The sequence below is a fragment of the Salvelinus fontinalis genome, chromosome 6 (assembly GCF_029448725.1).
Source record: "Salvelinus fontinalis isolate EN_2023a chromosome 6, ASM2944872v1, whole genome shotgun sequence".
In the NCBI taxonomy this organism is placed as follows: domain Eukaryota; kingdom Metazoa; phylum Chordata; class Actinopteri; order Salmoniformes; family Salmonidae; genus Salvelinus; species Salvelinus fontinalis.
The window spans coordinates 49,076,001-49,103,718 of record NC_074670.1 but is presented as its reverse complement, the minus strand read 5'-3'; the positions used below and the strand labels follow the sequence as shown (position 1 = coordinate 49,103,718).

Genomic DNA, 27,718 nt, shown 5'->3' with positions numbered 1-27,718 from the left:
TACAGTAGTTAGCGATACACATTTGGTCATCTGTAATGACACCTTCAATGTTTAAATGATGGATAGTTTTATTTGCAGAGCGCAACAGTGTCTCTCTTTTGCGAGGAAGAACCGGATGTTGTCAAAGGTGACGAAGAAGGAAGTGGTCCATACAAAGTGTCAAAGATGGCGGCACACATGTCAAGGCTAATGCTGCTTAAATAATATACACAATTATACTGTTTTCTCTGCGGTATGAGTCGCTAAAGTGGATAATCAAGTATAGACGGCACGTTATTACTCATATATGACCACATAAGGAACGAGAGGATGGCAGTTTTGGGTGATTTAAGTCGGACCGTGCGGTTTTTACTAGGTCAAATTCAAAGGTGCGGGCAGAGTGGGTCTGCAATCAATCAATATCAGAAATCAGGTAAGAAAACACTGCTCCTCGTTGATGCGAAATGTGTTATGTGTAAATCATCATGTTTATGAAAATGTCTATTGGGTTAGCATGTTCCTAATGCTGCTTTATACACCACCATGCTCTTCTTTTGATCCCCCTTCTCTCTCCAGTCCGCTGTATGAGCCTGGCGGCGCCCAAGCTTCAGCCCACTGTAGATGATAATGAAGCCGTGAACCCGACATTTGTGAACAGAAACCCGCGGAACCTGGAGCAGATGGCTCTAGCGGTGAAGGACAGGGGCTGGAGAACAACCTGGCCCTCCCAAACGTTCTACCACAGGTGTGTGTGTGTGTCTCTAATCTAAATTTATTGGTCACATACACATGTTTAGTAGATGTTATTGTGGGTGTAGCGAAATGCTTGTGTTTCTAGCTCCAACAGTGCAGTAATATCTAACAATTTCACAACAATACACACATCTAAGTAAGGAACTGTGTGTTCATACTTTGGATGAAGAGATTGACACTAGATAGGCAGACATACAGATTGACACTCCTTTTATAACCCCTTTTGTCTTTACCCTACTCTTCTCTGCCATCTCTCTTCATGCCCTTACCCCTTGCTTCTCCACCGATCCCCCACTCTTCTCTCCTCCTTCAGGTTGGTTTTCTCTCGCTCCCAGCACTATGTAACAGCTGAGGTGTTTGCCAACGGTGATGCAGTCCCTGTGCTGTCGTGTTCCACCAAAGAGTGGGCCCTGAAGCGTGAGCTGGGTTCTACCCGTTGTGTGGCAGCCAGCCAGGCTGTGGGTGAGGTGCTAGCACAAAGGTGTCATCAAGCTGGAATCACTAGGATGGTGTACAGACACATCCCCTGGCAGTTTCGCTCTGATGCTGTAAGTACGGGTGGGGGGTTGTGACATCCCTTGACAGTACAGGTAGAAGTGTGTGTGTGTGTGTGTGTGTGTGTGTGTGTGTGTGTGTGTGTGTGTGTGTGTAAAACAGGCTTCATATTGTTCAGTGTTTGTTGAGTAGTTGGATACAGCCAAGGTTAGGAAGATCCAGAGCCCTATACTATGAATCTGGTTTGAGGAGTTAGCCGAGGTCCACCTTTTAGGCAGGTCAATTTCTACGGCAATGAATTCTTCATAGCCTTCCTGCTCTGGGGCAGGATAACTCCACTTATCCTGAATGAAGCGTTTGAGTCGTGAGTTCAGGACCAATCAAAGAATACTTAACAAAAATATAAACGCAACAATTTCAAAGATTGTTACAGTTCATATAAGGAAATCAATCAATTGAAATAAATGCATTAGGCCCTAATCTATGGATTTCACATGACTGGGAATAAAGATGGTTGGTTACAGATACCTTAAAAAAGGTTGGGGAGTGGATCAGAAAACCAGTCAGCATCTGGTGTGACCACCATTTGCCTCATGCACTGTGACACATCTCCTTCGCATAGAGTTGATCAGGCTGTTGATTGTGGCCTGTGGATAATTGTCCCACTCCTCAACAATAGCTGTGTGAAGTTTCTGGATATTGGCGGTAACTGGAACACGCCGTCATGCACGTCGAACTAGAGCATCCCAAACATGCTCAATGGGTGAAATGTCTGGTGAGTATGCAGGCCGTGGAAGAACTGGAACATTTTCAGCTTCCAGGAAATGTGTACAGGTCCTGCGACATGAGAGCTGCAACAAACACTCAAACTGGACAGTTTTATCTCAATCTCTTCATTCAAAGTCTGTCATGCACACTCTTACTGACAGTTGTGGCTGCTTTGCGTGATGTATTGTTGTTTCTACCTTCTCTCCCGTTGTCTGTGCCCAATAATGTTTGTATCGTGGTTTGTGCTGCTCTCACGTCTACTCTGAAGTGCAATTGTGCAATATCGCAATTCTACCATATTTGGTAGTGAGTGGAAACGCCAAGCGGATGCTTCACATTTATACTTCCAGTGAAATGTCTCAGTTCTGTGGATCTACCGCTTCGAATGTTATTCTGGTGTACCAAAATGCAACGTCGGTGTGATCGAAGCGTAACCCGGACGACACTGGGCCAATTGTGCGCCGCCCTATGGGACACCCAATCATGGACGGTTGTGATACAGCCTGGAATTGAACCAGGGTCTGTAGTGACGCCTGACTAAGATGGTGCCGTAGACAGCTGCGCCACTCGGGAGTAATGAGAAGATGCATTTGAAACTTCACGCACAGTTAAACTTTCGTATGACTTAATTAAATTTTGAATCGATAGGAGTGGGGAAAAGGGGACTTGTGCATTGATAAGCACACCAAAGACACTTTCAATAGCCCATTTCATACCATAGCATGCTGAATTTGCAGGTTAACCTTTTTCATTTTGATTTCGGCACAAATGAAAATGTGGCACTAACTGGCCCATGGATTGATGTTTCAGCATTGTCACAATGAAGCGTTTGGCGTTCGAGTAGCCATGTGCGACATGAATGCACAGTTACAAGTCCGGCTTGAGTAAGCCGGCGGGTGCACGATCAATATCTACATTCGTAACATGGATGAAGCCTGAGCTGGAATGTGGCACTAACTGAACCTAGCTAATTTCAGAAAAGCCTAAGTACATCTAGCTTGATTTGTAGTATACCCCTCAGGGCTCCCGAGTGACCCAAGGAACTGCATCTCAGTGCTAGAGGCGTCACTACAGATACAGCCTGGATTTGAACCAGGGTATCACAACCGGCCGTGATTGGGCATCCCATAGGTTGGCGCTCAATTGGCCCAGCGTCGTCTGTCATAAGAACGTGTTAACTGACTTGCTTAGTAAAATAAAGTGTTCGTGTGTGTTTCTCTTTTTCAGGTTCAGTCCTTCCGGACAGCAATGAAAGAGGGAGGAGTCACCCTCAGTGAACCGCGGCAGAAATTCATCGGGAACTAACTGCAAAGGTTCCTAATAGCCTATAAACAAAATATTCTCCCTGTTTGTCTTGACACAAATGGCCCATTTTCACAATTTTTGTTACGCATTGTGTATTTCAATAAAGGCAGACAAATTAACGTGACATGGTTTCAGTATAATCATTTATTAATTCACTCACAGTATAGCTGTAAACAAATGTAAACGCAGCCATAGATGACAGATACAGGTCATTTATCTATTTAATCTTAGAACAGCAGAGATTGGCTCAGGCAGCGTCAATGGCATGATGTGGTGGTGGAAACCTGTTTTATAATGGTTTAATTGTGAGTATAGAAAGAGTGTGCTCAACCTAAAAATGTGTAAACATCATTGGTGAATATACAAATCAAGGCCAGCTGAATACATTTTTTTTAATGATTGGATCGATACAGAAGCCAGCATAAAGAACAGAAGGTCCATCCAGTCAACTGCGGAAAGTTCAGAAACACCATAATGCTGAATCTACCTTGATCATCTCAAAAAGTCCCAAATAGACAAACACTCATAAAAAAAACTACCCTTAACACCCCCCCCCCCCCCCCCCCCCCCCCCCAAGCATGCACCTGGTCATAATCAGCAACGCCAGAGCATACACACAGGAACACATTCAATGCAAGTAGCTACATACTGCACAATGACATCATCCCAGTCAAGCAAGGAACAAGACTAAATACATTTAATCAATATGAAATAATGCCACCACCTCAGAAATAGCAATATACTGTAGATATTATAAATACTTTCAATTAGGGTCTTTCAGGAAAGAACTTGGTAATTTTGGTCCCACGTCCAAGGCACTCATACAGCAAGGCTATTTGTGGAATGACAGTGTGACAAAGAAATAAACATCAAATAAATTGAACACCCAATAATTCTTTTTTTAAATGGTAGAAGTTTTCTAAAGATCCTCAGTAAATATTTGGTCTTGAGATTAACTCAAGGACAACGTTGATTGGCACAGAGGAACACATTGGCATACAGTTTGGTGCCTTTGGATTAGTCCAGAATAACAGCTTAAAACAGTCACTCAATATTATATCTCCCAGTTGTTAATACTTTTGAATGACCCGCTATTTCGAAACATCTGAGAAAATTGATCATTGGGCCCATATATATTACCATGCAATCTTCATAAACTTTAAAAAGATATGGTATGTGCGTAATTAAAAATCGAATAAAGTAATAGAGAATGGCACTTAATGCATACAATAATCCCAATTGGCAGCACACAGCCTCTAATGTCTGTCTTCTCTGTGAATTTAAGGAATCATTGCATAGATATCATTAAACCATAGATATGCCCTGAGGAGAGAGAGGGCGGGAAAACTCCACATATGCATGTGGTATGATACGTACTGAAATACAGAAGAAAAATGTACATACATTCCAACTTCTATGGACCGTAGGTAAGTCTAACCAGAAACAACGTTTTTGTCATACACATATTGGTGTCATTAAAACAATGAGCCATCACTACCAATTGCGTGTAAATGGTTTGGTGAACAGTGATACATAAACACAGGTCACCAACCTTTGAGTCAAAATGCAAGCCGAGATCTACCGCTCAGATAACAAACAAATGAGCCTATGCAACGACCAATTAAACACAGTTCTGTAGCAATGACGTTTGTGCAGTAGGCTATAGGCCCAAAACATTATCACTGCATATTGCCTACCCTTGAATTGCCCAGCCAATGTTGTTCTTCTCAGACCATTTTTAAAATTATATTTCAACATTGTAGATATATGATCACACTGGTAATATATAAATTGTTGTTTTATTTATGGAGGCACAGCTAAGTGAGCATTATATATATACATTTTTTTTTTTACTGGACTGATGGCCTGTTTCTGATGGTTAGTCTGAGGGGAGGAAGGGAGCAGCGGACCCTCTCTCCGCTGAGAAAAAGGGACAGTCTTTATCCATCTGGTGGGAAATTTAAGTCGCACTGCATTCATGTTGACCAGAGAAAGTGAAATATTCCTCTATATTAAAAAAGACAAGTAGAAAATAACGCAAGCTTATCGAAACACGCATTCTTATGTCTTATAAAACGGTTGAACAACGTGTTGACAGCAGTGGAGGCTGGTGGGAAGAGTTATAGGAGTATGAGCTCATTGTAATGGCTGGAATGGCACAGAGTCAAACATTTGTTTTCCATGTGTTTGATACCATTCCATTTATTCCATTACAATGAGCCCATACTCATTCAAACAGCAGCTCTTTGCTGTATTCGTTGAGTCCCTCTAGTCATGGTTTGAAAAGTTTTTAAATCTCACATTATCAACTTTGCTGTGGGTTCGAGGCTTCTTTTTACAGTCTATGGCGCGAGGAAACTGCAGACACGGTGATCTGAGCTATACGATTGGCCAGCGGTAGGCCTATAACTGCACTTGATTTGCTCTCTGGGCCTGTCGAGTAAGTGGAGTTCTACCTTCAGACACATGAAATGGTTAAAAATGTGAACACTTTACCTTCCCGGCGCTCGGGCTGCTAAATCAAGTACACCTACTGTCAAAAGTGCTAGAGGGAGGAAAAAAAGGAATCCAAGGCCTTATCGTTGTTTTTCTACAGTGTTTGGTGATCGACTAGAATGGCTTGGAGATCAACCAGTCAATCGTGATCGATCGGTTGGTGACCACTACATTCAAAGAACCAAACAAGAAATATTGTGCAAAATGCATGACTGTTAAATAATCTATAATATAATGATGATAGTTGGAGTCTAAGGTCTATAACTATATTAGGGTAATTCTTTCATGTTTATAGCTTGAAAGTTGGCAGAACATTTCATCTTTAATCTTAGTGTCTCCTCTAGGCTTCTCATTCTCCATCCCCTCTCCCGCCGCCTCGTCTTCTGTTCCTCTTTACCGCACCTCCGTTGTCTTGGCATCTCCTTCCCCGGTCTCAGGTTTGCTTGGCTCCGCCTCTTCCAGTTTTCTGAGTCCTGATAGGCGGCTTGGCTCAGGTGAAAAGTCCACATGGGCCCTTTGATGCATGAGGCCTTTCCGTCTATAACTCCGCCTCCGTTGCCCTGGAGACCTCCGGTGACTGTTGGCAATCTACGCCAGCGAATGATAAAGGTTAAGAAAAACTGTTGCCCTTTCTTCTCTATCCTTCCCCGTCTTTTACCTTTCTTACCTGTTCATTCCTTAGGTCCTCGTCTTCCAGTTCGTTGATGGACTGCATGAGAGAGAAGAGGTTCATCCTGCCACTGCGACTGGGGCTGTGAGAAGCCACCTAGAGAGGATGGGAGGGAGGGTATTAGAGATGGATAAACAGGTTGGTTTTGACATTGATTCAGTGTAATACAAATGTTAAAGAAGCTATTGTCATGTCACTACACTTGTGAGAGAGGTCGCCCACCTGTACAGTGATGAAGGGATTGGGTACAGACGGTTCCGTGGATGGAGCAGCCGGTTCTGTGGCTGGAGCTTCTGGGTCAGTCTCAGACATTTGGGCAGGCTCTTCAAATACCTGGTCAAGAGAGGGACAGAGATTTCTGATTGCTTCAAATAATTAAAATATAATAAAATTGCCACAAAATAAAATTCATCTGGATCTTGACAATATCATCCTAACCATAAATATTTCCTAACCATCTCCATTTCAACTTCATCTGGACTTTCCAACTCTTCTTCTTCCTCTTCCTCCTCCTCGCTCTCTTCGCTTTCCTCCTCCTCATTGCTGTGTGAAGCAGCAGACTGCGCTCTCTCAATCTTCCGCTGCTCCTTCTCTGCCCGTGACTTCCACCTCCAGAGAGCGCTGTGGCGCTGCTGACTGGAATGGAGGGTACAGTAAACATACAGGCGATGTTAGGTTAAACACACACACACACACACACCCACGTTAATTAACCTGGCGTTGAGGATGCCGCTGTAGGTGTGGAGCTGCTTCATGAAGCCGTCGTTGGGCTGGACGATGGGCCTGCGTTCCGTGACGTAGGACAGAGCCACCTCCAGGGGCCAGCGCTGCTGCTTCATGGCGTAGGCCACCACCGTGGAACCAGAGCGAGACACACCCATCTTACAGTGCACTAGCACCGCCTGGCCACTCTGCCTATGGGGGGGGTGAGGAGGATGTGTTATCATTGTGTGACTAAAATGAACAGTGCCGTAGCCTAGTGGTTAGAGCGTTGGACTAGTAACCGAAAGGTTGTAAGTTCAAATCCCCGAGCTGACAAGGTACAAATCTGTCGTTCTGCCCCTGAACAGGCAGTTAACCCACTGTTCTTAACTGACTTGCCTAGTTAAATAAAAGTTAAATAATAATTCCCACAATGTTCTAGAATAGACTGATCGACGTAAAATCCATATCATTACAGTGCAATGCAGGGAGAAGGTCTAGGAGTGAGAGGAGGGTGTGACTACCTGGCTGTGTTGATGAAGGAGTATGTGTCTTTCCAGTGTGACAGCAGGTCTGTAGCCTCCACGTCGTACACTCTGATATTCATGTAGCTGAAGGATTCTGGGAAGAAGTTGTCAATCTCCCGCGTCACGTTCAGGATGTAGCCCACACTGCAATGTCATTGGCAGACAGTTATCCAGCAACAACACATTGGTTTGCTTACGCACCTTATACAAGTCAATAGCAAGTGTACACACACACACGCAGTGAATTGAAGGTTTACTTGTTTTTCTGTAGCTCCTCAAAGTTGGCAGCATTCCACTCAGAGCCCTAAAAGACAGACACACACAGAGCCTAATTCACCAGCCTGGAGAGGAGAGGGTCAGAGCTTTCTATTTACCAGCTGTAAACACTAGGCTCGAGTCATGTGACCGACTCTTGGCTACAGCACACTTCCTGTGTTGATCATCCCTGAGGAGATTTCGCAACTTAAATCCCCTAGAGTCCATTGATGCACCAGTGTGTCAATCTAAGTAACATAATTTAAAAAAATCCCCAACAAAATCTGTCAGTTTAAACTAGAGATCTGTCACCCTTCCGCATCTGTGGTGGAAAGTGGCAGAGCTACAACGCTGTTTATCAGACCAGGAGAAATCCTGAAAAATCGGTCTTCTCACAAAAACGTCTGCAGCATTTCGAAAGGTTTGGCCTAGAATATAACCACTCTACGACCCCCACAAGTGTCACGAGACGAGTCTAAAGCAACCCATCGAAATGAATGGAGGTACAGTACTTTTTACCGCTCCTCATGATCAAGGTTAGGGATTTGGGATCGGGTAAGCTGATCGGATCTGTGGTTAGGGGCTACTGCTGTGTGGCATAGGTCAAAGGTGACCGTATTAAAAGGGTCAGATGGGACTCACCAGGAACAAGTAGTCAAATATTTTGGAGGGCTTGTCCATCTGCGCCATGGTGACCATCATCTCGTTGTCGATGTATTCCTTGTAGTTCTTCATGTCCATGCCTATCCTGGTCTCCAGGGCACTGCGGACCTGGAGAAAGGAGGAGGATGGCCAACCGAACAACAGCACGACGCCATGTTTGCTCCCAATGAGCATTCAATCCATCCATGAGGTTAAACTAAACCATTGAGCTCTGGTTCTGACTTGACCGGTTTAAATGGCTTGTGTTAGAGATAAGGTGTCATAGATATGGACACAGACTCTACAAGTCATTTAGGTCAGACTGTAGACCGTAGACTCCCTGTACACTACCAGATGAATTATGATCAATTCTATCAAGCGATCTACTTCGGTTGCATTTCATTGGCAACTATTCCGTTCGCCTGTGACCATGACAAGTATCGGGATTACTTCATGAAATGTATTATGGATATTATATTCCATCTCCATCGGTCTCTCTCCGTGGTACCTGTTTGGAGGTGATATTCTCTAGGTCTTCTGTTCTCATGATGTCTCTGAGCTCCTCTTTGATCTGCCGCTCCACAGACACCCTCTCTGTCGAGCTGCATACAGACAAGACAGAGAGAGACAGAGTATGACTACCTGCATCCCCTTCCACATCTAGCTGACACACACACACACACACACACCTCTGCCCGGCGCTGTCCCTCCTGACTGACTCCAGGCCCGTCATGGCTCCCCACTCGTTGAGACAGAGACGGTCAGACTCCACATGACCGTAGTAGTATTGGGCCCAGTCCAGCCCACAGCCTGGGATCACTGCCCCCTTCACCGCTCGCTCGCAGCAGCCATGCAGCGCCTGCAGCACTGACCTGGGGACAGCGGAGACACACACATCAGGGTCTACACAGTGGAAGGAGGCAAAAGACGCAAATTCAGACAAGGCCATTATGGACGAAAGCGTAGAGGTTTTAGGTCATTCTATTACAGTACTGCAAGGGAGTATCGTATGTGTGTGTTTACTGTATGTCAGACAATATTCAACCGACCACAGTCTGTAAGGAAACAGAATTGAATAAAACCTACCACATAGTCTGTATGGAAACAGGCTTGAAGATTCTCGTCTTTTCTGCCGATGTGACACTGAAACCACTGAGAAGGTGAAAAAAAAGGGAGGGAGATTGAGAGAGAGAAAGAGTGCAAGACAGATGGTGTGTGTGTGTGTGTGTGAGAGAGAGAGGATCATTGCAGTGTGAAGGTATGATCCTGCTAATGGCAGACACCCAGTCAGTGGGTGTGAGAGAGTCATGGTGTGACAGAGACATCACAGAGACAGCATGTGAGCCCTATTACCTCTACACAGAACAAGACAGGGCTACAACATCAACTTAATGCGGTTTCTTTTTCCTGGGTAAAGATTGGAGTAATCTGATCCTAGATCTGTGGTAAACAGAATCTTCTCCCTTGAGAACACTGCCGACACTGCTGCACACCCAGGTCAACGAAGCAACACATTCCCACCACACACCAGAACAGCCAAAAGCTCTACATAATGACCAAAAAGAGCTTCTGGACATGAATACAACGATTACTAACCTCAACTTGGATGAGGAGCTCTATTTCAAAGAATCGGAGGCGAAGGACATAATGCTCATCCCAAACTAGGCCCAGGTCACTGGGAGGAGGCGGAGCTACAGAGGTCGCTGTGCAGGATATCTAACGAAACTGCGACGGCGAGTGGATAAGTCACCATTAGCCTCTGTTCTATTGGCGAACACCAACGTGATCTCTAGAACTGTAATAGCCTATGTTTCACTGAGTCGCCACTGAACAAGGACATGGAAAATATAAATCTAGTTGGTTTTCTATACATCAGTAGGACAGAACAGCTGCTTCCGGTAATCTGAGGGGAGTGGGAGTGTCTCTTGGTCAACAGCAGTTGGTGGGTAGGTGATTTCTAATATTAAGGAAGGTTCTGCTTGCTGGAGTTAGATTACCTCATGATACGCTGTAGACCACACTATTTACCAAAAGAGTTGTCATCTATATTTTTCATAGCTGTCCCTTTACCACCACAAACTGATGCTGGCACTAAGACCTCACTCAACAAGCTATATTTGGCCATATGCAAAGAAGAAAATGCTCACCCAGATGCAGCGCTCCTAGTGGCCAGGGATTTTACTGCAAATCCATTTTACCTACACTACCGTTCACAAGTTCAGGGTCACTTAGAAATGTCCTTGTTTTTGAAAGAAAATAACATAACATATTAATATAACATCAAATTGATCAGAAATACAGCGTAGACATTGTTAATGTTGTAAATTACTATTGTAGCTGGAAACTGCTGATTGTTTATGGAATATCTACATAGGCGTAAAGAGGCCCATTATCAGCAACCATCACTCTTGTGTTCCGACTCCGGGATGCTGGCCTTCTAGGCAGAGTTGCAAAGAAAAAGCCATATCTCAGAGTGGCCAATAAAAAGAAAAGATTAAGATGGGCAAAAGAACACAGACACTGGACAGAGGAACTCTGTCTAGAAGGCCAGCATCCCGGAGTCACCTCTTCACTGTTGACGTTGAGACTGGTGTTTTGCGGGTACTATTTAATGAAGCTGCCAGTTGAGGACTTGTGAGGTGTCTGTTTCTCAAACTAGACACTAATGTACTTGTCCTCTTGCTCAGTTGTGCACCGGGGCCTCCCACTCCTCTTTTTATTCTGGTTAGAGACAGTTTGTGCTGTTCTGTGAAGGGAGTAGTGCACAGTGTTGTACCAGATCCTCAGTTTCTCGGCAATCTCTCGCATGGAATAGCCTTCATTTCTCAGAACAAGAATAGACTGACGAGTACAAACTTGATTTGTACCAAATGCAATGCTCATAGCTTTAGAAATGTTTAGGACCAGTTTTTTACTGGCCACCCATTCCAAAACAGACTGCAAATCTTTGTTAAAGGTTTCAGTGACTTCATTAGCTGTGGTTGCTGAAGAATATATGGTTATATGGCCAGTGGCAGGTCATTGGTAAAAATAGAAAAGAGTAGAGGGCCTAGAGAGCTGCCCTGCAGTACACCATACTTTACATGTCTGACATTAGAGAAGCGTCCATTAAAGAAAACCCTTTGAGTTATATTAGATAGATCGCTCTGAATCCACATTATGGCAGAGGTTGAAAAGCCATAACACAAGTTTTTTCACCAACAGGTTATGGTCAATAATGTCAAAGGCTGCATTGAAATCTAACAGTACAGCTCCCACAATCTTCTTCTTATAAATTTCTTTCAACCAACCATCAGTCATTTGTGAGTGCCCTTCTCTATAAGCATGCTGAAAGTCTTTTTTAATTCCTTTACAGAGAAATAGCATTGTATTTGGTCAAACGCGATTTTTTCCCAACAGTTCGCTAAGAGCTGGCAGCAAGCTTATAGGTCTGCTGTTAGAACCAGTAAAGGCTGCTTTACCACTCTTGGGTAGCGGAATTACTTTGGCTTCCCTCCAGGCCTGAGAACAAAGACTCCTCTAGGCTCAGATTAAAGACATGACAGATAGGAGTGACTATAGAGTCAGCTACCATCCTCAGTAGCTTTCCATCTAAGTTGTCAATGCCAGGAGGTTTGTCACACTAACTTTACAAAATTAAAATTTGCAATGCTTTTCTTTCATCATTTGTTTTTTTTTAATGCCTGAATAGGATCACTCACTGTTCATTGTTGGCAGTAGTCATTAAAATAATTGGCAACATCAAATGGTTTTGTGATGAATAAGCCATCTGAGTCGATGAAAGATGGAGATGAATGTCTTTCTACCCATAACTTCATTTAAAGTACTCCAATTTTTTTTCATCATTCTTTATATCATTGATTTTAGCTTCATAATACAGTTTATTCTTTTTGTTGGGTTTAGTCACACAATTTCTTAATTTTCAGTAAATCAGTCAGTCAGATTTGCAGTCGGACTTATTAGCCACTCCTTTTGTCCCATCTCTTCAACCATACAGTTTTTCAATTCCTCAATCCATGGAGCCTTAACAGTTCTAACAGTCAGTTTCTTAACAGGTGCATGTTTTTTTAATAATTGGAAGAAGCAATTGCGTAAATTCATCAAGTGCAGCATCTGGATGCTCCTTATTAATCACATCATAACAACAAACATCCTCATAAGAGTCATAAGAGCAAAATCTTTTGTATGATCTCTTATACACTATTTTTGGCCCATCTGTTGGAACTTTGGCTTTCCTGGATATAGCCACTACACTGATCACTGCGTCCAATGGGTACTACAGCTTTAGAACAAAGTTCTACAGTATTAGTAGAAATGTGATCGATACATGTGGATGATCTTGTTCCTGTAGTGTTTGTAAACACCCTGGTAGGTTGATTAATAATCTGAACCAGATTACAGGCACTGGTTACAGTAAGAAACCTCCTCTTGAGTAGACAGCTTGATGAAAAGCAGTCAATATCAGGTCCCCAAGAAAGTAGACCTCTCTGTTTACATCACATACACTATCAAGCATTTCACACTTAGATACTGACTGTTCGCACTTGGTGGCCTATAGCAACACCCCAAAAGAAAAGGCTTTAGATGTGCCAAGTGAACCTGTAACCACAACACTTCAACAACACTTGACATAAGAGCTTCTCTAAGCATTACAAGGATATGGCTCTGAATATATACAGCAACACCTTCCTCATAACCATTTCGGTCTCTTCTATAGATGATATAGCCTTGTATTGCTACTGCCGTATCATCAAATTAGGCTTCTGGAAGGGAGGGTGGACAATGAGCCTGTCATAAAGGATGTAAGCAAATGTCCAAGTACGCTGGCAGCTTTCATGGCTGGGATAAATTCTTTCCTCTTCTGGTGAGCATCTTCAGGATAGTCCTCGTTGAGGAAAATATACATTCCTCTCAAGTTCTTGGCTCTTTCCAGAAAAGCTACCTTGTCCTTGAACCTCACAAACTTGGTGGGTTTTACAGTCCTGTGGGAGTGCTCCACCTCAATCTTCCTGTGGTCCATCTTCCATTTTTCAGAGATAATTTCCCTCACTTTGTCCTCAGACTCCATCCAGGTCTCATGTGGAGATTCTGCAATTCCATCCTCAACCATGTTCCACCTCGATTGTCCCTCGAGATTTCTGATTTATCAGTCATTGTTATCATGGATTCACACACAGAGCGGATGTCCTCTCTCAATGACTTACAGATTGCTGTGCTCCTGCCATTCTCCTGTTTGAACTCACCGAGCTGACCCTGGGAGAACTGCAAACTGTTCTTCAGGTCCTGGACCTCTCTGGTCAAGTATTCCATTATTTTATTAGTTGAATCCACCAGTATTTGGACAAAACACTTGAAGCTAATTTCTTGATGTTGTAACAACTGCTTATATAACTGTTTTTATTCGTTTAAAAGATCCTTCACGTGTGATAGACACATCACTGTCCTCAACGGTACTCCCGCCGGCTTTGGTCTTTGTCATGGTAGCTAGCAACGTAGGTTACGCTGTTACTCCTCGCAGTTCCAAACAGGGAACTCGGTGTCCACGTCACTAAGGAACTATCATGGTCCAAACCCACCAATACAGTCATGAAGAGAACATGACAACACCTCATCCCCCTCAGGAGGCTGAAAAGATTTGGCATGGGCCCTCAGATCCTCAAAAGTTCTACAGCTGCGCCATTGAGAGCATCTTGACTGGCTGCATCACCGCTTGGTATGGCAACTGCTTGCGTTCTGGGCCGAGCGCCCTGCCATCCAAGACCTCTATACCAGGCGGTGTGAAAAGAAGGCTCTAAAAAGTGTCAAAGACACCCACCACCCAAGTCACAGTCCGTTCACTCTGCTAACGCACGGCAAGCGGTACCGGAGCGCCAAGTCTGGGACCTAAAGGTTCCTGAACATCTGCCCCAAAGTCATAAGACTGCGAACAGTTAATTAAATGGCTACCCGGACTTTCTATTTCTCACCTCCTACCTACATGTACTTCAATCAATCAATCACCTAACCAAACATACAGGTACATATTACCTTAATCAATCACCCTAACTACCTCGGTACGTACCGGTGCTCCTTGTATATAGCATTGTTATTGTTTATCTATTTGTTAATTTTCTAACTTTTTAACTGCATTTTGGGGAAATGGCTCATAAGTAGACATTTCACTGTAAAGTCTGCACTTGTTGCATTCAGCACATGTGACAAATAAAATGTTATTTGATTTGATTAAGAAGTACTTATGCAGTGAATGCAGATGTTTTAAATGTTGCCCTAAGGGGTGACATAGGGACAGAAACAGAATGATCCAAGTACATAAACAGAAAGAGATTACTCATTGGTATTACTATGGTCTGGCCAGCCACCAAGATGCCAAGCCAACCGTGCTGTGACACAGGCTCAGCTAGCTACTTCCTAGTTTCCTCATTTGTCTCTTGCACTCTTTCAGTTCACCCCTCCATCTTTCTCTTTCACTCACAACACATTTTTAAACTCTTACCCATCTCCGTCCAGATACACTTGTGTGTCGCTCCATACCGGCACAACCAGACCGATAGTACACTGACATCTGAAAGATACAGAGACAGACCATTTTAATACATTTGTCTTAAATTTGGCAACATTTAATAGATGTAGTTTCTATCAACATAAGTCATTCTCTAGACTGGTCTAAGGTAGGGCGGGGCGAAATGGCCAAAATATATCACAGTATTTTAAAATTGGACTGTATGACAGTATTTTATGTTTTTGAATAATAAAAGTTGTACATTTGCTTTGAGTAGTGTGTAATCCTAGGGTTGCAACACGTATATTCTAAGTTATTTCAATGGGTCTTTCTCTATTCCGATTGTTTAATACTGTTCAATTCAACAAAAATTATTTTCAACAATTTCTGCATCCATTTGAGATCATTTCCACACTGCCACGTAGGGCTGCAAGATATGGGCAAACAATCTAGACATTATTTTTAACCAAATACTGCACTTACGATTTAGAGCAAAAACACTTGGGTTAACTTTTGGAATTATGGAACAAGAATGATTATTCTAATTCTATAGTTAGAATAGTATAGTGGGCACTTTGAATACGGTGTTGGTTGATATGACAACGAATGAAAATGCCAGGGAGGTGTTATTGTGACAGGGTAGGAACCAAAGTGTTGATAAGTGTTCACTATCGGACCCTATAATCTTTGGCTACATTGAATGTTTTCTCTTAACTACTTCATATAGCTAACATTTTCATGCTTTGCATATTCCTCTTAGATTTAGACGATTCGGTTGTACAAACAACATACTGATTTAGGTCTACACCATCACTGGTATTGTCAGGCTGTATAGCTAATTACATTAGCTCTGACTTAGTACATGTATTAGTTAGCTAGCCAGCTAACTAACTAGCGATTAGCGGCAAACAAGATTTAGGCCCATCTTGCTAAGACAAACAAGCTGTTTGTATATGTAAGAAACGCAAACTAAGTGTAATTATAGAACGCTATGAAGAAAAGTGAAAACAGCATCGTTGTCATCAACATTGCTGCATTGACCATGCAGACTGAACGCAAGTGTCTCGTGGTCGAGGAACAACAAATGCCCTCCTTGAGTGACAGGAGGCTGGGCTAGGTCTGTGTGGAAAGCGGCATACATATACATATATATATATACACATATACATATATATATATACATATATATATATATATATATATACACATATACATATATACACACATATATATATATATATATATACATATATATATATATATATATATATATATATATATATATATATATATATATATATATATATATACACACACATAGAGAGAGAGAGAGGAGCAACTTGACTCAAGTAGTGAACTATAAAAATGGACGTTACACACTGCGCATCACATTTAACAAACCAAACATTCAAATACCGTTATACAAGGTAAAGTAAAAACCCAAACCGGTCCGTGCATTAGTACCGGTATATCGTAAAATACGGAATACCGCCCGGCAAAAGGTCTAAGGTAAAAACAGCAACCGCTGTACACCTCTACTGAAACAATGATAACAGCACACACACCTGTCTGTGTCGGGGAAGTCCATCCCCAGTAGAATGCTCTCCTGTTTGTTACTGAAGGTGGAGACTATGATCAGATACCGTACCCTGACTGAACTCACTGACTCCAACCTCACCGCCTGCATGGAGATGGGGAGGTGAGAGAGAGGGGAGGAGAGAAAGGAGGGATAAGGGATGACATGTACAGGTAGGGTTGAGAGAGGGGTAAAGGGCATTTATACACTGAACAAAAATAAACAACTATTTCAAAGATTTTACTGAGTTACAGTTCATATAAGGACATCAGTAAATTGAAATAAATTCATTAGGCCCTAGTCATGTGAAATCCATAGATTGGGGACCACAGGTACCTTAAAAAAAAAAAAGTAGGGGGCCTGGATCAGAAAACCAGTCAGTATCTGGTTTGACCACCATTTGCCTCATGCAGCGCGACACCTCTCCTTCACATAGACTTGATCAGGCTGTTGATTGTTGCCTGTGGATTGTTATCCCACTCCTCTTCAATGGCTGTGTGAACTTGCTGGATATTGGCGGGAACTGTAATATGCTGTCGTACACGTTGATCCAGAGCATCCCAAACATGCTCAGTGTGAGACACGTGTGGGGCACACAATGGGGCACTCTGATCACAACATTGACATCAGCAAACCGCTCACCCACATGTCTGCCATCTGCCCGGTACAGTTGAAACTGGGATTCATCCGTTAAGAGCACACTTCTCCAGTGTGTTAGTGGTCATCGAAGGTGAGCATTTGCCCACTGAAGTGAGTTACAACGCGATGCTGGAGGCAGCTTACGGTAGAGAAATGAACATTCAATTCTCTGGCAACAGCTCTGGTGGACATTGCTGCAGTAAACATGCCAATTGCACGCACCCTCAAAACTTGAAGCATCGATGGCATTGTGTTGTGTGACAAAACTGCACATTTAATGGCCTTTTTTTGTCCCCAGCACAAGGTGCACCTGTGTAATGCTCATGCTGTTTAATCCGCTTCTTGATATGCCACACCTGTCAGGTGGATCGATTATCTCAGCAAAGTAGAAATGCCCACTAACAGGGATGTAAACAAGTTTGTGCACAAAGTGAGAGAAATTAGGTTTTTGTGTGTATGGAACATTTCTGGAATCTTTTATTTCAGCTCATGAAAGAAAGATATATAAAACGCAACATGCGTTGGTCCTTTTTGTTCACTATATATGTGTGTAGGTGGATGTTACTAGCCTGAGTGCCAGTCTGGTGTGCTATCATGCCAACACCTTGTCATGCCAAACAGGTTTGGTTTGACAATGAGTAATGGAGTTGGCAAGAGCACAAACAGATCTGGGACCACCAGGCTAGGATGTTACATGTTGGAGGTCTATAAGGGTGAGTTACCATACTTTCTATAATGTAAAAAGGCACTTTGAGACTAAGTGAAACGCATTACATGAATGTGACCCATTAGCAGAAGCTTTTAACATTACATTGCAGAGTGTTCCAGGCATTACGCCTGTTCTAGTCATGCTATTGTAACAAATGTGGTTTGGTGAACCACACAACAGTAACATTGCCTGAGACCTGAAGACTTGCTGATGCCCAGGCATTATCTAAGCACTAACACAGCTTAGTGGTGTGCAGACTACAGATGACCCAAGTTTAAACCCAGTTCTTCACACACCTTGTCCTTTCAATTGTCTGCTTATTCTATACATTCTGCCTCTGGGCTTGTGACTGCTGACAGGTCTCACCAGTTTGATAGTGTCCTCTGGTCTTAGTAGTGACACCATGGCGTGCAGCTGTCTGTGCTGTGTGTCTGAAGCTCCGCCCCCCAGCTTCAGAGGTGAAGGGGAGTGATTGGGCGACATCTCTTCATGTGGCCCCTCACCCTCTCCCTCTTCCAGGAGCAGGACGGCCCCTTTGACCAGAGCAAAGCTCTCTCTGTTTTGGAGGATGGAAGACTGAATTACTTTGAAAGATGTTTGCAATCAAACTTCCATATGACAACATCCAAACTACAGTGCATTTGGAAAGTATTCAGACCCCTTGACTTTTTCCACTTTGTTACGTTACAGCCTTATTCTAAAATGGATCAAATTGTTATTTTTTCTCAGCAATCTACACACAATACCCCTTAATAACAAAGAAAAACAGGTTTTTAGAATTCTCTTCTTTTTTTTAAACAAATGTACACTGCTCAAAAAAATAAAGGGAACACTTAAACAACACAATGTAACTCCAAGTCAATCACACTTCTGTGAAATCAAACTGTCCATGCACATTTGTGGCCTGCTGGAGGTCATTTTGCAGGGCTCTGGCAGTGCACCTCCTTGCACAAAGGCGGAGGTAGCGGTCCTGCTGCTGGGTTGTTGCCCTCCTACGGCCTCCTCCACGTCTCCTGATGTACTGGCCTGTCTCCTGGTAGCGCCTCCATGCTCTGGACACTACGCTGACAGACACAGCAAACCTTTTTGCCACAGCTCGCATTGATGTGCCATCCTGGATGAGCTGCACTACCTGAGCCACTTGTGTGGGTTGTAGACTCCGTCTCATGCTACCACTAGAGTGAAAGCACCGCCAGCATTCAAAAGTGACCAAAACATCAGCCAGGAAGCATAGGAACTGAGAAGTGGTCTGTGGTCTCCACCTGCAGAATCACTCCTTTTTTGGGGGTGTCTTGCTAATTGCCTATAATTTCCACCTTTTGTCTATTCCATTTGCACAACAGCATGTGGAATTTATTGTCAATCAGTGTTGCTTCCTAAGTGGACAGTTTGATTTCACAGAAGTGTGATTGACTTGGAGTTACATTGTGTTGTTTAAGTGTTCCCTTTATTTTTTTGAGCAGTGTATATTAAAAAAAAACAGAATTATCAAATGTACATATGTTTTCAGACACTTTACTCTGGCTGGGCCACTCAAGGACATTGAGACTTGTCCCGAAGCCAGTTTTGCGTTGTCTTGGCTGTGTGCTTAGGGTCATTGTCCTGTTGGAAGGTGAACCTTCGTCTCAGTCGGAGGTCCGGAGCGCTCTGGAGCAGGTTTTCATCAAGGGTCTGTCTGTACTTTGCGCCGATAATCTTTCCCTCAATCCTGACTGGTTTCCCAGTCCCTAAAAACATCACCACAGCATGATGCTGCCACCTCCATGCTTCACCATAAGGATGGTGCCTGGTTTCCTCCAGATGTGATGCTTGGCATTCAGCCCGAAGAGTTCAATCTTGGTTTTATCAGACCAGAGAATCTTGTTTCTCATGGTCTGAGAGTCGTTTAGGTGCCCTTTGGCAAACTCCAAGCAGGCTGTCAATGCCTTTTAGTGAAGAGTGGCTTCCGTCTGGCCACTCTAACAAAGGCCTGATTGGTGGAGCGCTGCAGAGATGGTTGTCCTTCTGGAAGGTTCTCCCATCTCCACAGAGGAACTCTGGGAGCTCTGTCAGAGTGACAATCGGGTTCTTGTTCACCTCCCTGGCCAAGGTCCTTCTCCCCCAATTGCTCAGTTTGGCTGGGCGGCCAGCTCTAGGAAGAGTCTTGCTGGTTCAAAACTTCTTCCATTTAAGAATGATGGAGGCCAAGGTATTCTTGGGGACCTCTAATGCTGCAGAAATGTTTTGGTATCATTCCCCAGATCTGTTCCTCGACACAATCCTGTCTCTACGGACAATTCCGTTTCTGCTCTGACATGCACTGTCAACTGTTTATAGAAACATTTCAAGGATGATCAATGGAAACAGGATGCACCTGAGCTCAATTTCAAGTCTCATAGCAAAGGGTCTGAAACATTATTTACATAAGTTATCTGCTTTATATTTTTTAGTAAATATGCAAAAATTTCTAAAAACCTGTTTTTGCTTTGTCATTATGGGGTATTGTGTATAGATCGATGAGGATATATTTTTTATTTTTTAATACATTTAAAGAATAAGGGTGTAATGTAACAAAATGTGGAAAAGGGGAAGGTCTGAATACACTGTACATACAAATTAAATTCACAACCCAAAAAACCCCACTAATCTACCTTTTCTGAAGTCTCCCTCTTCTTGGGATGCTTTCATCCTTTAAAAAATGATATGAAAGATGATTAATTTACTAACAAACTCCTTAGCCCAGTGGCGTAACTACATCGTCACATGCCCGTGCTAGATTTATCAGTGGACCCCCAACGTAAATCAGAAGAGCAACAAAGTCAACAGACCAGATGAACTGGAAAGACACTCACACTTACAGGTCGCCAAAAATAACTAACTGAAAGACATGCACACCAATAAGCCACACCTCCAAATCCTTGTTATAATACCATTGGACAGTATTTGCTTACGTCCCAGCAATCTTTGCACCCCCCCCAAAAAAATACATTGTAACTATTCAGTGAGGTATGTGAACCAAATAGATTTGTCATCAAATATTTGGGGATAAAAAAAATATATAATTACAAAGAACCATGACTGGGATGTTTTGTATGCGAATCCCTTGTAGGTGTCTAATAGCATGAGTTCTTTCGCATTTTTTTCATGTTAAACAACGCGATTGACTAATGATGTCCGGTGTACAAATTATAGGGCCCAACATGAAATGACTAGGGGGTCCATGCGAAACTTGATATTGAGAGCTTGACATCCGCCACTGCCTTAGCACAATTTTTTTTGTGCAATCATGCCAACTCCCTGTAAATCATTGTCATGCCAAACTTCACTTGACAATGACAGCAATGTAGAACGCAAGAGCACAAACAGATCTGGGCCCAGGCTATAAACAATTTACTTTTTCAATCTACAATCTATTAAAAATACCATCTTGTGTCACATATTGAAGTCCGCTGACTACAGAGTGACAACCCTCTTCAGATTTAATAAGGGATTTATTTCATATATAAAACCAGTTATGTGGCATCGAGAAGTGGGTATTTCAGTGTTCATGTACTGAAAGAATGAGCAGGATCAAGAGTAAAATGTGCATTTACAACGATAGGGAGACGATAGGGAGAGAAAGAATAAGAAACAGAAGAACAGAAAAGACAAACGGAGGGAAAAGTGAGAACAGAATGTATGAGGGAGGGGTAGCTGCAGTATCAAGAGTTCAGCAGTGTGAGAGTGAAACTTGAGACAGTAACATCAAGGTGATTCCTCACAAAACCAGGAAAATACCATTTCACAAAATGTCTTCCATAGAATGTTTCTTTGGAGGAAGGATTGTTGACATATATATGTATATCTAAAAGTATCATTGAGAAATAATTAATCAAAGTTGGCATATTTATGACATCTTGGAAAAGTGAAAGACTAAAGTTACATACATGGGATGCTTTAGTGAATTTCAGAATGTCTGGAATAGAAAAGGCAGAAATAAAACAATTCAATAAGCATTCGCAGCCAGTGATCCACATTGTCCTATGCAGTCGTTAAATTCCTATAGAAGGTGGCAAAGGCTGAGGATGTGTGTTCAACAGGCAGACAAGTTTCAAACCATTTTAATGCATTCAAATAATTTGTGAAGAACTTTAGTGTTATTGTGGCATACGGTGGCCTCCTTTAAGACTCCATAATGTTTCATCTGAATCTGCCACAAAACTAAAATTGGTGTTGTATGAAGCTTTATCGCTTGCTCTGTAAAATCTGTAGTATTTTACTTTCCATAACAATTTTGGTACATTAATTTATTAACACTGAAAAATATAAACATGAATATTCAAAATATGCAATTTTAGATTTTTCAATATATTTTTTAACATAATATACACTACGGGCATATCAAGGTTCCAGAGTAGGATCTCTGCTACTTTTAAAGTTATGGCCCATTTTTAATCAGAGAAATTGGCATTGTAACCAATCACAGCCCTCCTTTTACTTGTATCATTGCACATTCTGCAGATCACCAACAGAGGGCGACCATTTTGAATCCAATGTTATATTCAGGCTGTTGGTAACGCTTACAAATTGGATCATAACTCAAAAAGTAACAGAGATCTCACTCTGGAACACTGATACGCTGTAGAGTATCTTATGTTCAACAATATATAGAAACATTTGCTTAATGAAAATGTGTATATTTTCTATATTAATGATTACTCAAATTTTTAATCCAAGCAAATTTGAGAACAAGGCTACCTAAATTCTACCAGCATATTGATTGCGCTATGAGCATGGGAAATACCCTCGACCACTGCTACTCTAACTTCTGCGATGCATACAAAGCCCTTCCCCGCCCGCCCTCATGCAAATCCGACTACGACGCCATCTTGCGCCTACCATCTTATAGGCAGAAACTCAAAACAGGATGTACCAGTGACGAGAACCATTCAACGCTGGTCCGACCAATCAGAAGCCACGCTTCAAGATTGTTTTGATCACGAGGACTGGAATATGTTCCGGTCAGTCTCAGAGAACAACATCGACCTATACGCTGACTCGGTGAGTGCGTTTATAAAGAAGTGTATTGGAGATGTTGTATCCACTGTGACTATTAAAACCTACCCTAACCAGAAACCATGAATGGATGCCGGCATTCGCACAAAACTGAAAGCGCGATCCACCACATTTAACCATGGAAAGAGGTCTGGGAATATGACAATATAAGTTTAGTTATTCCCTTCGCAAGGCAATCAAACAAGCGAAATGCCAGTACAGGTACAAGGTGGAGTCGCAATTCAACGGCTCAGACACGAGACGTATGTATGTGGCAGGGTCTACAGGAAATCACAGACTACAAAAAGAAATCCAGTCTGGATTTCGCAATTCAACGGCTCAGATATGAGACGTATGTATGTGGCAGGGTCTACAGGAAATCACAGACTACAAAAAGAAATCCAGTCTGGTCACAGACGTCAAGCTTCCAGACAAACTAAACACCTTCTTTGCCTGCTTTGAGGATAACATAGTGCCCCCGTCGTGGCCCGCTAACAAGGATTTAAACATGTTAACCCTCGCAAGGCTGCTGGCCCAGACGGCATCCCTAGCCGTGTCCTCAGAACATGCGCAGACCAGCTGGCTGGTGTGTTTACGGACATATTTAATTGCCCCCTATACCAGTCGGTTGTCCCGACATGCTTCAAGATGGCTACCATTGTTTCGGTACCCAAGAAGGCAAAGATAACTAAATGACTACCGCCCCGTAGGACTCACGTCTGTCATCATGAAGTTCTTTGAGGGGCTAGCAAAGGATCATATCACCTCCACCTTACCGGCCACCCTAGACCCACTTCAGTTTGCATACCGCCCCAACAGGTACACATACGACACAATCGCCATATCCCATGTGGACAAAAGGAATACCTATGTAAGAATGCTGTTCTTTGACTACAGCTCAGCATTCAACACCATAGTACCCTCCAAGTTCATCATCAAGCTGCAGGCCTTGGGTCTCAACCCCAACCTGTGCAATTGGGTCCTGAACTTTGATGGGCCGCCCCCAGGAGATGAAGGGAGGAAACAACATCTCCACTTCGCTGACCCTCAACCCTGGGGCCCCACAAGGGTGCGTGCTCAGCCCCCTCCTGTAATCCCTGTTCACCCACGACTGTGTGGCCATGCATGCCTCCAACTCAATCATCAAGTTTGCAGACGACACAACAGTAGTGGGCTTGATTACCAACAACGACAATACAGCCTACAGGGAGGTGGTGAGGGCACTCGGAGTGTGGTGTCAGGAAAACAACCTCTCACTCAACGTCAACAAAACAAAAGAGGTTATTGTGGACTTCAGGAAACAACAGAGGGAGCACCCCCTTATCTACATCGAAGGGACAGCAGTGAAGAAGGTGGAAAGTTAAGTTCCGCGGCATACACATCAGACAAAATTAAATGGTCCACCCACACAGACAGTGTGGTGAAGAAGGTGCAACAGCGCCTCTTCAACCTCAGGAGGCTGAAGAAATTTGGCTTATCACCCAAAACCCTGACAAACTTTTACAGATGCACAATCGAGAGCATCCTGTCAGGCTGTATCACAGCCTGGTACGGCAACTTCACCGCAAGGCTCTCCAGAGGGTGGTACGGTTTGCACAACGCATCACCAGGGGCAAGCTACCTGCCCTCCATGACACCTACAGCACCCGATGTCATAGGAAGGCCAAAAACTTAATCAAGGACATCAACCACCTGAGCCACTACCTGTTCACACCGCTATCATCCAGAAGGCAAGGTCAGTACAGGTGTAGCAAAGCTGGAACCGAGAGACAGAAGCTGTTTTTCAATCTCAAGGCCATCAGACTGCTAAACAGAAATCACTAACTCAGAGAGGCTGCTGCCTACATTGAGACCCAACCACTGGCCACTTTAATAAATGAATGATCACTAGTCACTTTATACAATGCCACAAAGTAATGTTTACATATCTTACATTACTCATATCACATGTATATACTGTATTTTATACCATCTATTGCACCTTGCCTATACTGCTCGGCCATCGCTCATCCATATACTTACATACTTAAACATTCACCCCTTTAGACTTGTGTGTATTAGGTAGTTGTTGGGGGATTGTTAGATTACCTGTTAGATATTACTGCCCTGTCAGAACTAGAAGCACAAGCATTTCGCTACACTCGCATTGACATCTGCCAACCATGTGTATGTGACAAATACATTTTTATTTGATTTGAATTATTTCTATAAAATTGTTACATAACTCGAAATACTCCTCATATTACAGAGCAAGCGGTAAAGCTTCATACGACACCAATTTTTCCTTTGTGGCAGATTCAGATGAAACATTATGGAGTCTTAAAGGAGGCGTGGGTAAGGCCAAAATGGAAAATATTCCAACTTCCATTAATTATTTCTCAACTATGCTTTTAGATATAAATGTCAAATTTGTGTCAAGTATCCAAAAGGAACATTCTATGGATTACATTGATTATGGCGCTTTTTACATGGAAATGCCCACACCGGAAGTTGAAAAGTAGTTGAAATTTGGTCAGTCCAAATCTGAATCAATCATAGATGTCTGTTTCACAAGTTATGCCAGTAGAGTAGAGTTCAGTACATTACTAGAGCACAGTATAATTTACTGTACTGTATTGAACTATACTTTACTGTGATGTCCAAACTACAACTGGTAGGTGGTCACATAAAACTGAGGGAGATTTTAGTGTCATTGTGTTACCAAACTTTACATCGGTTCTTCGAGTAAATATGTTTTTTCGTTTTTAAATGAACTGGAAAATGTAAAAACTAGTCCTTCTGCGTAGTTGTATGGTTTGTTTAACTTTGGAATCAATGATTTTTGTTTGTCGTACTTTTAAAGTGAAAAGTCGTTCGGTTACAGTCATCATCATGCGGTTACAGTGGAACTGCCCAAAAGTCAAACATGTCAACAATCCTTCCTCCAAAAGGACCATTCTATGGATACATTTTCATGAAAATCCCCCCAAAAATCATGGTCTTTTTTTGCCATCACACAATACCTGTTATTCAACTGACATGTCCAGACAGACACACACAAACAATTGTAGAGGGTAGGCTGGAGAGGAGCGTTGAGGGTTTGAAAGGAAGAGATGAGTTAACAGTAGTAGAGATGACAGAGTAGCAGTATGCAGGGGGACGGAGGAAGACAACGTTATGTCTGCCTGTCCGGGGAAGCTGGGAACAGAAAAAAGTGAGAATGCCAAAACATCAGGCGACACACTCGTAACATACCAGCGAGGCCTTGGAAGTAACAGTTTAAATTAGCCTGTTAAAGTTGCTCTAACTGTTTAAAGAGACGTGAAAGAGAAACACAGAGAGGGAGTGAGAGGAGACACGATAAGGACTGGGGTGAGTGAGTGAGGTTATCATTTGAAACACTGTCAGTGTGGTGGTGAGGGTTAGGCAGATACTCTGTGATATATCACAGCCCATAAGCTGCGTGATATATCACACAGCTTATGGCATGTTTGCCCTCTACTTAGTTATGTCATCTCTGCTTGTCAATACAAATCACTGCCTTGGCTACCAGACAGCATCAAATACCCTTTACATGATCAACAATCTACAATGCTGTGATGATGACATCGCAAATGAATACACCAAGCAGGTTATTGGACAGCCTCAGGCAAAGACTGTTGTTCATTAACCAAAGCAAATGGATTCTGGATAATAGGCAATAGCAGGTTTGGCCAGTGTATCGAATCGCACACTGTAAAACAGAGCATTATATGACGTGAAGTGAAGGCGCTGCCATGGAAAATAAAAGGCTTGTAAAGCTGCATTGCGATATGTGTGGGGCTCGCGGGAAACTCACCGGAGCGGTGGAGATGGACGGCGAACGATGCAGGGTCAGAAGAGCCATGGCAAGGCACCCCTCGGTCGGTCGGTTTTTCACGCGCACGGATCAAAACAAGAGGCGAGTGAGAAACAGCGGTTTCCCTCAAATGTGTGGGCGTGGAGGGTATAGGATGTATTCACACAAATCTGGAACGAAGTTGGAGCTGATGATTAAATACCAGTTTATAAAGATACATTATCTGCAGACACAATGGATAGTGGAGGAGACACACATTGACATTTGACACGTAACGTTATAGGCATTGATGGAAGATATGCCATTGTAGTTACATGCAAAGCATTCCTTCACAACGACCACGTATGGTGAAGAAATGAATGCGCGCTGCACTGCGGCCGAACGTACATCTACAAAATAAATAGAATGTTGCTACAATGAAACAATGTGGCTAACTAACTAGACGTTTCTGAAAAATAGCAACATTTGAGAATCTAGAGCATGAAGTTAATTCATATGCTAGATGTCATAAGGAAAACATGTAAAGCATCAACTCAGTGAGTGGACAATCTGCTCTATTGATCGTTTGCAAATCAACAAGCTGTTAGCGCGTACAGTGGATAGGCAACTGATTCATGCTAGCTAACTAAAAACAAGTGTGAAAGGGATACCGTTAAAGATAGAGCAAAAGTTCCTCTTTTACCTGCCTCCGACAAACTGCCTCCTTCTGATGCTTCTCCCTCACATGCAGTGAGCTTGGATATTTGTATTTTTTAATTCCTTCGCGTTGGCAAAAGTTATGCGGCACTCTGATATCCAAATTAATGGAGAGTTTACTATTTCATAGAACAAGGAAGACATCGGCAAAGAAAAGCAATCTACAAGGAGGGGCAT

General features: G+C 42.8%; 2 protein-coding genes across 2 annotated transcripts; one reads left to right on the top strand and one right to left on the bottom strand.

Moving 5' to 3' along the window:
* The first annotated feature begins 127 nt into the window (after positions 1-127).
* mrpl18 (mitochondrial ribosomal protein L18) lies at positions 128-3,424 on the top strand. The gene is made up of 4 exons (XM_055926807.1): positions 128-412; positions 556-724; positions 1,046-1,280; positions 3,223-3,424. The coding sequence occupies exons 1-4, from the start codon at positions 310-312 to the stop codon at positions 3,298-3,300; spliced, it is 585 nt and encodes a 194-aa protein (XP_055782782.1). The 5' UTR covers positions 128-309; the 3' UTR covers positions 3,301-3,424.
* si:ch211-203d1.3 (protein phosphatase Slingshot homolog 3) lies at positions 3,416-27,718 on the bottom strand. The gene is made up of 17 exons (XM_055926806.1): positions 27,528-27,718; positions 26,846-27,015; positions 20,646-20,683; positions 18,382-18,571; positions 16,657-16,772; positions 15,086-15,154; positions 9,679-9,744; positions 9,282-9,464; positions 9,101-9,194; positions 8,593-8,721; positions 7,953-7,999; positions 7,693-7,839; positions 7,181-7,381; positions 6,922-7,102; positions 6,689-6,799; positions 6,464-6,562; positions 3,416-6,384 (listed from the first exon to the last, which is right to left on the bottom strand). Exons 2-17 carry the CDS (start codon positions 26,891-26,893, stop codon positions 6,190-6,192), a joined length of 1,914 nt encoding a protein of 637 aa, XP_055782781.1. The 5' UTR covers positions 26,894-27,015; positions 27,528-27,718; the 3' UTR covers positions 3,416-6,189.